Source organism: Chiloscyllium plagiosum, unplaced genomic scaffold, assembly GCF_037043375.1.
Source record: "Chiloscyllium plagiosum isolate Xiang-an unplaced genomic scaffold, Cpla_swu_hap1 HiC_scaffold_3, whole genome shotgun sequence".
NCBI classification, from domain to species: domain Eukaryota; kingdom Metazoa; phylum Chordata; class Chondrichthyes; order Orectolobiformes; family Hemiscylliidae; genus Chiloscyllium; species Chiloscyllium plagiosum.
In genome coordinates, this window is record NW_028270141.1 from 63,547,519 (window position 1) to 63,561,207 (window position 13,689).

Below are 13,689 nucleotides of genomic sequence, written 5' to 3' on the forward strand. Positions count from 1 at the left end.
CCTCCTTCAACCACACTACCAGACTTCCCTCCCCTACCTTGACCTTGCTTCTCTCCTATGGCCCCACTTCCCAGCTCCATTCATAATGAAAAAAACATCAGATTCTGCATTATGAATTCAAATTAGAATTCTTACAGTGTGGAATTGATTGATTGAATTTGATTGATGCAAGTGAATTTAAAACTTAACAATTATTTTTAACTTTGAACACAATATGGAGATTGAAGTGGGCAGCAAACTGCCTAGCCCCCTTGATCATGAGGTGAGAGAGAGATTTTAATTCTTAGGCCACGTTTGTTACTCCGTCACTGCCAAAAGCCACTGGGAATGACATCATCGCTGGTGGATCGGAGCCCAGATTATTGGAGTGGGGTTTGTTGAGCTGCTGCTAGATAGCACAGATGGTCCCAAAAAACTGGTAGAGGTTGGAACAGAGCCCAGAAGGCGAGACCCAAAGTGTCAGAAACAGGCTCTCTTCGGCTCATAGAGAACCCTAAGACTTGTATGGACCTGGATCCACAGTATTACCAGAAAAGGTATATCACCCTGTTAATAGCACAGAATCTTCAAATTACTCCAATTTACATGTCTGCCCTCTAGAGTGGGTGGCCTTCCTGTGCATGGAGTTAGATCTTTAAATTTAAATAGCCATGAAAGCAGCACAAGCCTCTGTCACCATGGGGGTTTTAAAATTACCTTTTAACTATCTCTTTATCATCTGACCCCCAGCCAACATCATTCCACCACACTGTCAGTGATAGCAGCTGTATACATCATCACGGTACAGCACTTCAGTTCTCCAGTATGCTCTCGCAGCTTCATACCAGTTCTAATTCAGCTTCCTGCTGTTGTTGGTTTCTAATGAACTCTTGCAATGCAGCACCAAGATAATCATGGTGAATCTTATCCATTTTGTTTCGGTTTTGTAGATGTGCATTGTTTATTGTTTTTTTTCACTAATTGTTATTACTTTAATTTAGACTGTTAGCTCAAGTATAGATCACTTTAAAGAGTGAGGTGAGAATTTTATCTGTAGGTGGTATTAATTTGACCTGATGTTTGTTTGTTAAGATGAACCAGCTCTGTTCTTTCTATCATTTTCCAGTATGCATTATAATTACTGTAATCACAGTTGGTATAAATACTTTAATGGGATGTTTGGGAGAGAAGGAAAGCAGAAGTTGTTTAGCTTTGTAGGCAGCCTTGAAAATTGAACTTGTCACCAATACAACTACTTACTCAACATTATCCCATTTTTAATGACCCAAGACTTATTATTGAATTAAAAAGCCAACCTTGTGTAATCATGCAATCTCGCATTCTTTGGATAATTTTATTAATTTGAATCTCTTTTATATTGAACAGAGGCCGCACTGTTCCATTGCTGTTGATTAGAAATCTAAGTATTAGTTGTCTTAGTTGGAAAATAGATGCAGTAAAATCTCATCCAGCAGTAACTCCGACATTGCACTAACTAGAAAATTTCCCTTGCATTCTTGATCATCGTCATTAATAATTCTGAATCAGTCACATGCTGCAAAACAAAGGCAATATCCATCCAATGTCATAACCACCTCCAGAAGGTAGTTTTCACATCTGTCAAAATGAATGCCTCCAAATGGCATAAGAAGCAGATGAAATTATTATAGGTACTTGGGGAATATAATTATTGAAAACAGAACAATGATTTTTAAAGAAAGTTCATGTGCTGTTACAGCTCAAACAGCCCACATAGTCTCCTCTGCCTCATTTGCCCTTCATCAAGCCCCATTACCATAGACTTCTATTTATTTTTTTTCTTCATGTGTCTGTCTAGCTTCCTGTAAAATGCATCAACCCAACTTTTTTTTAGAATTTTTAGATTACATTACAGTGTGGAAACAGGCCCTTCGGCCCAACAAGTCCACACCGACCTGCCGATCGCAACCCACCCATACCCCTACATTTACCCCTTACCTAACACTACAGGTAATTTAGCATGGCCAATTCACCTGACCTGCTCATCTTTGTGACTGTGGGAGGAAACCGGAGCACCCGGAGGAAACCCACGCAGACACAGGGAGAACGTGCAAACTCCACACAGTCAGTCGCCTGAGGCGAGAATTGAACCCGGGTCTCTGGCGCTGTGAGGCAGCAGTGCTAACCATTGTGCCACCGTGCCGCCCACAGTGCCATCGTGCCGCCCACAACTTGCATCAACTATTCCTTGTAGTACCAAGTTTCAGCATCCCATTACCATTCTTTTATTGTGTTTTTGTCTGACCATTGTCCAAATCATTAGCCAAAACAGAAAAGCAGTGGTGGGATGCTTATAAGGGTATTTGGAAGAAGAACTGTAGCGGCTGTAAATTAGAAAAGGTAGACAGACAGGGTGGAAAAAAAGAGGGGTCTGCAGTGGAGCCTTCATTGTAGGACACACCTGTTCTTTTTGGCTCGCAGGAATGCTGGGCACAGTACTCATATGCTGGCAACACCCTCCTGTATTTCACTGCCAGATTTTTCCACCCTGAGAAAGAAGCACTGCTGCAATGAGTTTCAAAGTGGGCTGCCAATTACACAGAGCGAGCTTGACTGAAATATGTTAACTGGTTCCCTAAGAACCTTAAGAGACACTAAGAAGTCATGACATTCAACTCTATGAGAAGCCATGAGCTCGTGTGGTATGCTTAAAATGCATTCACCTTACTTAAATCTCTTAACCCCTTCTAATTAGGGTTAGGATTTTTGCATTTGCAAATCACAAACCTAGTGCTTATTTAAACTCCCTGGAAAGATCAGTTTGCTGTGAGGCAACAGTTACCAATAAAAAAAGCCACAACAAAGCAAAGTTTCTAAAAGGTACTTGCCTGAAAGAGGAACCAAAGCAGCAGGAGTGCTGCTCTTAAACTCACTTTAACAGAACATGGAAGACAGCCTTGCCAGCTATCAGTTGCTCCATCACTAACAATCTAACTCCACTTCTGCCTGACATACATTTGTCCTTCCTCACCTGCCTGAGGGCTGTTGTTAACAGTATCAAATTATCAAGCACACTGTGCTGGGCAATTTGCCTCGAGTTATCCGTAGCGCTCCATCTTTGTAAAAATGAGGGCTGAGGATGAATTTTGTGTTATTTCCAGCCTTGCCATTCAGGCACTGCCATTGTACTCTGTATGCCTTCCATGCGCTCCAAATTGATTCTCCTGAATTTGTAGGTCCTCCTTTCTTTCCTCTCTCATTTCTCAAACAATGAAAATTAGAAACAGAGTGATTTGCAATTAATTAGTAGATGCAACACTCATGCTTGGACTTCAATTAAGGTTTGAAGTCTCTAAAGAGTTTATAAAATCAAACCTTTTCCTTGTAAAGGAGATAATGATCAGGACATGATTTGGCAGATCTTGCTATGAAATTGCAATTGTTTTCATGAACTATATACTGATGAGGTGACCACACAGGCTGTTCATGAAGTCTGAGCTGAACTTTACTCAGAATCATATATTTAGCATCATCTCTTTTTTCAATTTACTGTTTGATGCAGAGGAAAGATGGTCAGATGCAAAGATCTATCCGTGAGGTGAATACAACAAATCGAGCTTGTGTGCTGTGGGATTTGGAAGAAGACACAGAATATGTGATTCAAGTTCAGTCGGTTGGTCTGAATGGGGAAAGTCGGGCAAGCAAGCGTGTTCAGTTCAGAACGCTAAAGGAAACTGATTGGGTGCCTTCAAATAGCTCAAATAAAGGTGAGATCATTAATTGATTATTTATTCTGGTTTTGTGTTTTGTAATTGTCTTGCTTACAGTTGCCTTTTGTTTCAGGTGTTGACAACACTGACTGAGATTTGGATGATGAACCCCAATGATAGAAAATAAATATAGTTTGTTCATTGCACACCAAGTATGTACTAAGAATGACTGATAGAAATTATAGAGAATCAAAGTGCAGGTAGCGTATGAATTATCAAAATTAGAGTATAACTGTGCTTTAATCTGCCGTAGAGTTATAGACTTGAATCTTCAAAGTATATAGTTAACAATAAGGTCCTTGGGTACAAGATTACATATCAAAAGTCACTGATTTGAATTACAATGCTGCAGCTGTCAATCGATTCTGTCATTCTCAGTTATAATATCAATCATAAACTCTTTTGTCTCAGAGATTTATTATGAAGTTGCTTTAATAAAGACCCTCAGATACAATTTCTCCCAATTACTATGTATACTAGTTTGTATCATTGTTTGTTTTTAAAATAGGTTCTACCAGTTTTCTGCAATGATCAGTATGTGTACTTTGAGTCTGTCTACTTTTGTAGAATATAAATTATGTTTTGTGTTGTCTGTTTTCAAATGGACTTTTATTATACATACTATTTACCACATTCCCTAACCCATTTAAAGTATATCTGAATTTATTGCTTGGTGTTGGATTTGAATAAATGTTTACTCAGAATAATGCCATGGAATGATACAGCTTGGTTTTATTGGTCACCTCAACCACTTCACTTCAGAATGGGAGGAATAGAGTTAACTGTGTTTTCCCCTTTACAGCTGCTACCAGATCAGCTGACCTTCTCCAGTACTTTCTGTTTTGATTTTGGAAAATTAGGATCATCTTACCTCAGTTTCTTCTTTTGTATCTTTTAGCACCATGGAGCGAAGACCCTCTCAAGCCTGGAGATTTGTTTAGCTTAAATCATATTGTTTTCCTGAAAACCATTTTACCCCTTCTATTAAAACTATTAAATTCCTTTCTTTGACTTATTTTATATTCCCTTGTACTGTTGATACTCTGAATATATTTATAAAATCTACTAAATAATTTACTGGATATGATTTTGCTGATCACCTTTTGGTTGTTCTGATACCCTTCAACCATGTTGGTACAAGTCATATGGCTGGTTAGGCCTACATAACAGGCTTTCTTCCTTAAAATAAAAGAAAGAATCAGTACCAGTGATATATAAAGTTTGGGTAGGTACAATGGTTCTGAACAAACACATGGACCACATGAAATCTGTAAGTTTGCAAATGGTGCAGGAGCAAAATGTGCCCTGCCCCTTGGAACATTTTGGAAAGGCTGCCAGAACCCACAGGTTCTCCTTTTCTGTCAAGGGTTGCTGCATCTTCAGAATTGGAGACGGACATGATGGACATAGCCGCCTCGATGCTTTGGTCGCCGAAGAAGAGAGTGAAATTCTCCAGGCACAAGAGGCAAACTCCCATGCATTACACGCCCCCCATATCTGATGCCATTCATAAAAACATGACCCTGTTCTAAAATGCCCCAGGAGGCTCTCCAATAAAAAGGACCAGCCTATATCCTCAGAATCAGTAGTAATTGTAATGAGGTCAGGTAGATGGATCTCATAGAATATGTGTTCCCTGATTGTGGCTGTTAGCTTGGCCTAATCAGGGAGCTCTGACCAGCAGATTAAAAAAAAGGGGAGTGTCAGAGATAATGTCATTCTGATAGCTGACTCTGAAGAGGCAGTACATAAGAACATACGAACTAGGAGCAGGAGTAGCAGTCTAGCCCCTCGAGCCTGCTCCATCATTCAATAAGATCATGGTTGATCTTTTCATGGCCTCAGCTCCACCTACCAACTCTCTCACCATAACACTTAATTCATTTATTGTTCAAAAAACTATCTTAGCTTTAAAAGCATTTACTGAGGAAGCCTCAACTGCTTCACTGGGCAGGGAATTCCATAGATTCACTGGGTGAAGAAGTTCCTTCTCAATTCAGTCCTAAATCTTTTTCCGCTAATATTGAGGCTATGCCCTATTGTCCTAGTTTTATCTGCAATGATACCTCCTCTCTACTTCTATCCTAGCTATTCCCTTTTTAATTTTACATGTTTTTATAAGATCCCAATGATCAATCTTCTAAATTCCAATGAATATAATCCCAGTCTACTTAGTCTCTCCTCATAAGCCAACCCCCTCAACTTTGGAATCAACCTAGTGAACATCCTCTGCACCTCCTCTAGTGCCAGTAAATCCTTTCTCAAGTAAGGAGAGCAAAACTGCATGCAGTACTCCAGGTGTGGCTTCACCAGCACCCTATACAGCTGCAACATAACCTCCCGGCTTTTAAACTCAATCCATTTAGAAATGAAGGATAAAATTCCATTTGCCTTCTTAATTACTTATGCACCTACAGACCAACCTTCTATGATTCATGCACAGGGACACCCAGTACTTTTTACTGTTTTTCCTACCAAAATGGATATCTTCAAATTAATTAACATTGTACTCCATCTGGCAGACCGTTGCCCATTCATTTAAAGTATGTTCCTTTGCAAAGTTTCACAGTCTTCTGCACACTTTGCTCTACCACTCATCTCAGTGTCATCCATAAACTCTGACACACTCCACATGATCCTCAACTCCAAATCATCTATGTAAATTGTGAATAATTGCTGTCCCAACACTGATCCATGAGGCACACCACTAGTCACTGATTGCCAAGCAGAAAAACACTCATTTATCCCACACTTTGCTTCTTGTTAGTTAACCAATCCTCTATCCATGCTCATACATTGCCTGTAACACCATGCATCTTTATCTTATGCAGCAATCTTTTGTGTGGCACTTTGTCAAATGCCTTTTGGAAATCTAGATACACCACATGTGCTGGGACCCCATTGTCCACTGTGCCCGTAATGTCTTCATCAAATTCCAGTAGATTAGCTAAGCATGATCTGTCTTTCATGAACCCATGCTGTGTCTGCCCAGCAGGACAATTTCTATCTAGATGCCTTGTTATTTCTTCCTTGATAATAGACTCAAGCATTTTTCCCCACTACAGAAGTTAAGCTAACTGGTCTATAATTTCCCATCTTTTGTCCACCTTTTTTTAAACAGTTGTGTCATGTTTGCTGTTTTCCAATCTGCTGGAACTGCCCCAGAGTCCAGTGAATTTTGGAAAATGGCAACAAGTGCATTTGCTATTTCTCCTGCCATCTGTTTTAGTACCCTGGGATGCTCTTCATCAGGGCCAGGAGATTTGTCTACCCTTAGCTCCATTAGCTTGCCCAACACTACCTCTTTCATGATAATGATTGTTTCCAGGTCCTCACCTACCTTCGTCTTTTTGTCAGTTACTGGCATGTCTTCCACTGTGAAGACCAACACAAAATACCTGTTCAGTGCCTCGGACATTTCCTCATATCCCATTACTAAATCCCTGTTCTCATCCTCAAAAGGACCAATATTTACTTTAACCACTTTATTTGTTTTATATATTTACAGAAACTTTTGCTATCTGTCTTTATATTTTGAAATAGTTTTTTTTATTATAATGCATCTTACTTTTCTTTTTGCTTTTTTTGGTGGCTTTCTGTTGACCTTTAAAGCTTTCCCAATTTTCTAGTTTCTCACTGATTTTGGCCACTTTGTATGGCTTCTCTTTCAATTTAATAGCCTCCCTTATTTCCTCAGACACCCAATAATAATTTCTGTCTCCATTTTGCTCTCTGTGGTTCCACTTCACTTTGCCTAATCTCCTTTTCTTGTTTCTTTCTTAATCCTTTAATCTCATTACTCAAGGAATCTTGATCTCATGAGTCATCCAGATTCTGGCTACCCTTCTGCCTTTGCCGTGCCATTACTATTTCATACTTCTAGTGTTATACATATATCAAACTTACAAACTGAAGATTAAGGGAAAATCCCGAATAGGGCATACTGCATAATGTTCTGCTTCTGAAAATTCTGGTTCAGTTTTCTAGAAAGCTATCCCAAATACATTTATTTCCTATAGGCCATGTGAAAGTGAGAGTTTTGCATCTTGTGTAAATATATGTTTCTCCCTCTCTGCGTTTAAATGAACTCACTTCATCTTTACTGGTGGGAAGCATGTGCAGACAACTCCCAAAGTATCTTGCAACTTTACATGTTACATGGGCTTTCTGTTGCTTGATTATTTTTGGTAAAATTCCTATTTGCTACTGTAATAGGTTTTATCCATATTACTACACATTCTGCTTGCCCAGTTCTGTAACCCTTTCACCCTTATAATGGTGAATGTTTGACTCCCAGTCATGCCAGGCTTGTGGCGAGGATTCTTTCTCCGGTTCCCTTTTTTGATCTTTGCTGTAATTTTCTCATTCAGTATAATTATGGATCAAACGTGGGTTATTTTTAGAGTTTAAAGCAAAAGTTTCAGCCTTATTTATGAAGCCACTTTCGGTTATTTGCAAAACAAGCTGTAACTAAGGATGCATTTGCTATTTTTTTCTAACACTTGAAACAGCTCTTCTATTGCCTCTGCAACTTTCTTTTGACAAATTGTATGAATCTTTTAGATTCAAATTCAACAGATCTGATCAGATGAGATGCTCATCAATGATGAATTATGTAGAACGTAGAACATTACAGGCCCTTCGGCCTTCAATGTTGCACTGACCTGTGAAACCAATCTGAAGCCCATCTAACCTATGCTATTCCATTATCATCCATATGTTTATCCAGTGAACATATAAATGTCCTTAAAGTTTGCGAGTCTACTACATTTGCAAGCAGGGCATTCCACACCCTTACTACTCTCTGAGTAAAGAAACTACCTCTGACATCTGTCCTATATCTATCACCCCTCAGTTTAAAGCTATGCCCCTCATGCTAGCCATCACCATTCGAGGAAAAAGGCTCTCATTGCCCACCCTATCTAATCCTCTGATCATCTTGTATGTCTCTATTAAGTTACCTCTTAACCTTCTTCTCTCTAACAAAAACAGCCTCAAGTCCCTCAGCCTTTCTTCATAAGACCTTCCCTCCATACCAGGCAACATCATGGTAAATCTCTTCTGCACCCTTTCCAATGCTTACACATCTTTCATATAATGCAGCCACCAGAACTGTACGCAATAATCTAAGTGTGGCCGCACCAGCATTTTGCACAGCTGCAACATAACCTCATGGCTCCGAAACTCAATCCCTCCACCAATAAGGCCTAACACACCGTATGCCTTCTTAACAACCCTATCAACCTGCGTGGCAACTTTCAGGGATCTATGCACATGGACACCAAGTTCTCTCTGTTCATCCACACTACCAAGAATCTTACCATTAGCCCAGTACTCTGTATTCCTGTTAGTCCTTCCAAAGTGAATCACCTCACACTTTTCCACATTAAACTCCATTTGCTACTTCTGAACCCAGCTCTGCAGCCTATCAAAGACACACAGTAGCTGTTCCTTGAACAAGCTCCACATTTCAATTGTGCCTATTTCCTGCAGTTTCCTTCCCCATTCTATGCGTCCTAAATCTTGCCTATTTGCCTCATAATTGCCTTTCTCCCAGCTATAACTCTTGCCCTGTCCCTTTCCATCGCTAAAGTAAACATACATGCGCGTTCCTTGAAAGAACTTGCACCTTTTCTGAAAAAAAGAGACCACACAACAATACAAATGTTGGTGACTATGTCTGAGATATACCTATGCCATCTGCTATCAAAGGTGTCTCATGGACTGGTAGTTTAACTTCAGTGGTGTTATTTTATTCCCTTGAGACCACTGAATTATTCTGACTATGAAGAGAATATTTTAACTAGTTCACTAATCTGCTAATTCTTATCAGACTGATCATGTTAAACCTTGAATAAAATACATTACACATTCTAAATTAATAAGTTTTGGATCAAACAACCTGTATAACTAAAAAACTTAATATCACAACTGACTTAACACAAACTCATGCAATGCCAAAAAAAGATATAATTGCAAATCCAGTTTGACCTTTACTGTGACTTTATTTGATCAATTGGAAATGTATTGCAGTCAAACAACTTTAACCTTAATTATATATAACCAGTCAATCACTCATGTCAATTCATGAGGGGTTGAGCTCAATTATAGTTCTGAGGTGATGTGTGGTCAGTGGCGGCTGCTACTTGGAACAATCTATGGAAAAATAATGGAATCAGCATTTTAAAGATATACATTCTGATTTAGATTGGGTTTTGATTTCTGGCAGAGGAGATATATGTACAGTTGAAAGCATAGTCGTGGAGATGGAGGAGGACACAGAAACCTGAATAGTTTCTGCAGGAAAATACACAGAGATGACTTCTCTCTATATTCCACCTTTGGTAACCACAATAGGGAGTTGGAGTTGGGCTACGGAAGTGGGTAGTGAGGAAAAGGCTTGTCGAGCCTGTCTCTGTAAAAAAGTAACCTAAATCACATGGAACTCACTGCAACGGTAGCAGGAAGTCAGGTACAGAATGGAGGCAGGGCCATTGACTTGAAATCTCAAGGACTAGGTGGCACAGGGATAGAGGAGAGCTAAGGTGGGCTATTTAAAAGGCCTACCCCAGTTCTCTGGGAATTTGTGCCAGTTGTTTGAGAAACTGTTAGGCCTTTACACCTCTTGGCCTCTCATCCATTCTAGTAGCACCCACATGGCCCCTAACACCCTCAATGCCAGCTCAATGCCTTTCATACACACTCTGACACTGGCACAGCTACTTACCCACAATCCACTATAGGCAGACCTCAAACACCATATAGAATAGAAAGAAAAGCTTTCGTAAACTAATGCATCTCTAACTTGTACGCTCTAAATTATGAATGAAATTGCAGTTCATCAGGTGGTATTTAATAGTCAGGAGGGGTCTCATCCACTGACTGGAGAGCCATCGAGAACCCTGCATTAAATCTTTGAGAAGGCCCCTCAACTTAAGTGCCACATGAGCATTAACTGGGCATTAGTGAGCCTTCCATGAGTTTAAGGAACCCAGGAATGGAGAAGATTACCTGCCAAGATTTGCCAGCTAATCCGAGTCATTGAGTAGCAATTAGCAGAACAAGGTTGCAGATGGTGCAACACCAATCCAAAAATCAGGATTGTGGATGGATTCAAGCTACAAATACAGATTGCTGGGAGAGGCTCAGGTTTGAATGATGGGTGAATAAGGTGGGATGAAGGCTTTCAACAGAAAGGACATAGGTGGCTCTCAGCAGGCACCCTATTCCCAATTCTGAATTCCTCCATCATGTACTGAGTGTCTTTGAAGAAGTGAACACAGCCCCAATGCCCCTATTCCGCCCTCCAACAAACAACTATGTATGGCTTTGCTAGGGCGGCATGGTGGCACAGTGGTTAGCACTGCTGCCTCACAACACCAAAGACCCAGGCAACTGTCTGTGTGGAGTTTGTGCATTCTCCACGTGTGTGCGTGGGTTTCCTTCCACAGTCCAAAGATGTGCAGGTTAGGTGAATTGGCCATACTAAATTGCCTTTAGTATTAGATATAGGGGAATGGCTCTGGGTGAGTTGCTCTTTGGAGGGTCGGTGTGGACCTGTTGGACTGAAGGGCCTGTTTCCACACTGTAGGTAATCTAATCTAATTTTATGTTGCGCAACGGCCACGAGGTTAGTATCAGTGTCAGTTTTTTTCCCTTTCTGAGGAGATTCTAAATCTCCTGGTTATGTGTATCAGTTTAATGAGGGCCTTACTGATGAGTGTTAATTGGCCACTTAAGGGCCTTAGTTGGCAGTGGGCAGGAAGCTGATTTTCTTGATATGGATCTAATCAGGATATAGGCTGGAAGATGGTGGGCTCCCTATCTGTAACACTGCCACCTGATTAATTATTCTCTGTTGTCCTCCTCCCAACCAACTCACCATAAGCGAATTCATTAAATTTCATCGATAAAACAGCACAGCTTCTAAATCTCCTCAAGTGGTTATCTTCTTCTCAAAACACACTGGCTTCTATTCAGGCCCTACATTAAAGACAGTTACTCCTTTAAAATCCGTTTCAGTCAAACTGTGAATGTGATTTTCAGTTAAAATCATTTTAGCTTTTACAATTCAGCTAAGCATTCATAATAATATAACCTTAGGAAATGTCAGCAAAGTTTTCTAGTGAAGTTACGTGACCAAGTGCATTGTTTCCAATCTCCGACAGATAACCAATCAATCAAAGTAGCCCAGCAGACTGTCTTTTATTAGTAAGCTGTCACTGGCAGCTGTAAGCTTTTTTTTAGAGTTTCAAGGGTAGGGATTTTAAATAAAAATTGAGATCATAACAGTTAGACAGGCCTTACTCACCCTTCACAAATATTTATGTCTATTCCACCGATTCATGGCACTTGAACTGTGATAAATGCCCTTGCAACAGCCAAAATGAAGTCTGTTTGAACTGTACTAACCACTCACTTCAAATGGCTCTGCTGAGTTGGAGTTTCCCTCCTGTGTAAACTGCGTCTTGCCTTTTCTCTGCTACTAGTAAAATTGGTCCCATACGCCATTTTTGAAGGTGTGCAAAGATTACCCAACTCTCTGAAAATCCAGAAACAAGCCTCCTATCCCCTCCATTTCAGTCTGTGATAATTTTTAAAAATGAACTCTTCCCCTAAAAGCATTCTCCCATCAACCTGAATTCAAATAGTGAACTGAAAACTGAAGTCATTCCATGGAATAGAAGCCTAAATGAACAACTTTTGGTAGACATTGCAAGTCTTTTTCCTAGGATGATTACTTTAGCATGTACGAGGGAGCATGGCTACAAATTGAGGGGAGGGGTGATAGATTTAAGACAGATGTCAGAGGCAGGTTCTTTGCTCAGAGAATGGTAAGGGCGTGGAATGCACTATCTGCTAATGTAGTCAACTCAGCCACATCAGGGAGATTTAAACAATCCTTAGATAAGCACATGGATGATTTTGGGATTGTGTAGGGGGACGACCTGAGAATCGTTCACAGGTCGGCGCAACATCGAGGGCCAAAGGGCCTGTTCTGTGCTGTATTGTTCTATGTTCTATGCTTTTAACAGGGAGGAGCAGCTGAGTGGTCAGTAGTATTATGTAAATGTTACTCAGTCCAGTGTGACAGTGGGTAGAGGTTACATTACCATTGGGTAATGGGCCAAATGCTCTTTCAGCAATTTAAAAAAAGAAATTCTGTCTAAGTTGTCAGTGCCATTAGGCTTTTGGTGAAGAATTGAGGAACTGCAGATTTGTTTTACATTCTCTAACTTTTACCCAATGGGAAAACTGGCTATGTAAAGTTAAATGATTGGAGATCATTATTCAATTGATTGCAATAGGATTAGCTGAGGAAGGTAAGTCCCTAATGCACGCCTCAGCTTTGAAGTTCTAGAAATGTTATTAAATTACATTGAATATATTTTGATTTGTCTCTTAACTGATTCTTGTTATTGTGAATCTGTTTCAAAAAAATAAATTGAACTTCAAAATGCCAAGCATAAAAATCAGATTGCAGATATATTTGAAAAAGGAATTGCCTTTGAAAAAATTTAGATCTTTTAAGGGATATTCAATGGGCACATGGTCATTACATTGTCAGTTTGTGTATTTATAGCATGTCACATTTAAATAGGAAAACTTCTATACAAATGTGAACAGAAATCATCTTCTACAACACTGAGGGCAATTTTGACTCTAGGTAAAAATGACATATGGTATCTCTACCTCTCTGCTCATTTTCAATCATATATGCCATAATCCCAAGTCAAATTTTCTCTTAATGATTGATTTCTGTTACATCATTGTACAGATCTCAGATAGATAGCATTATGAAATGTGGCACTCTCATAAAAAAGGTTTGTAAATAATGTCTAGTCATTCAGGTGGTAGTCAGACTGCTTTTTAGTCTCTTAGTCAGTCAACTATATATGACATAATAATTCTAAGCATGTAACCCAAATTATGCACATATGTCTGAGATGTCATATTAACG

At 39.7% G+C, this 13,689-nt stretch overlaps 1 protein-coding gene across 3 annotated transcripts in view; it reads left to right on the forward strand.

Annotated features, from left to right (window-relative positions):
- The window catches only part of LOC122543748 (fibronectin type III domain-containing protein 4), a 210,159-nt gene that overhangs the window by 89,454 nt on the left and 107,016 nt on the right, over nucleotides 1–13,689 (forward strand). For 2 of the 3 annotated variants that reach the window (XM_043682510.2, XM_043682517.2), the window contains one exon: nucleotides 3,521–3,725. In XM_043682510.2, the coding sequence (XP_043538445.1) occupies nucleotides 3,521–3,725 (205 nt within the window). Of the gene's footprint in view, nucleotides 1–3,520; nucleotides 3,726–4,626; nucleotides 4,882–13,689 lie in introns of those variants that run through there. The other variant, XM_087979809.1, reaches the window with a different exon arrangement.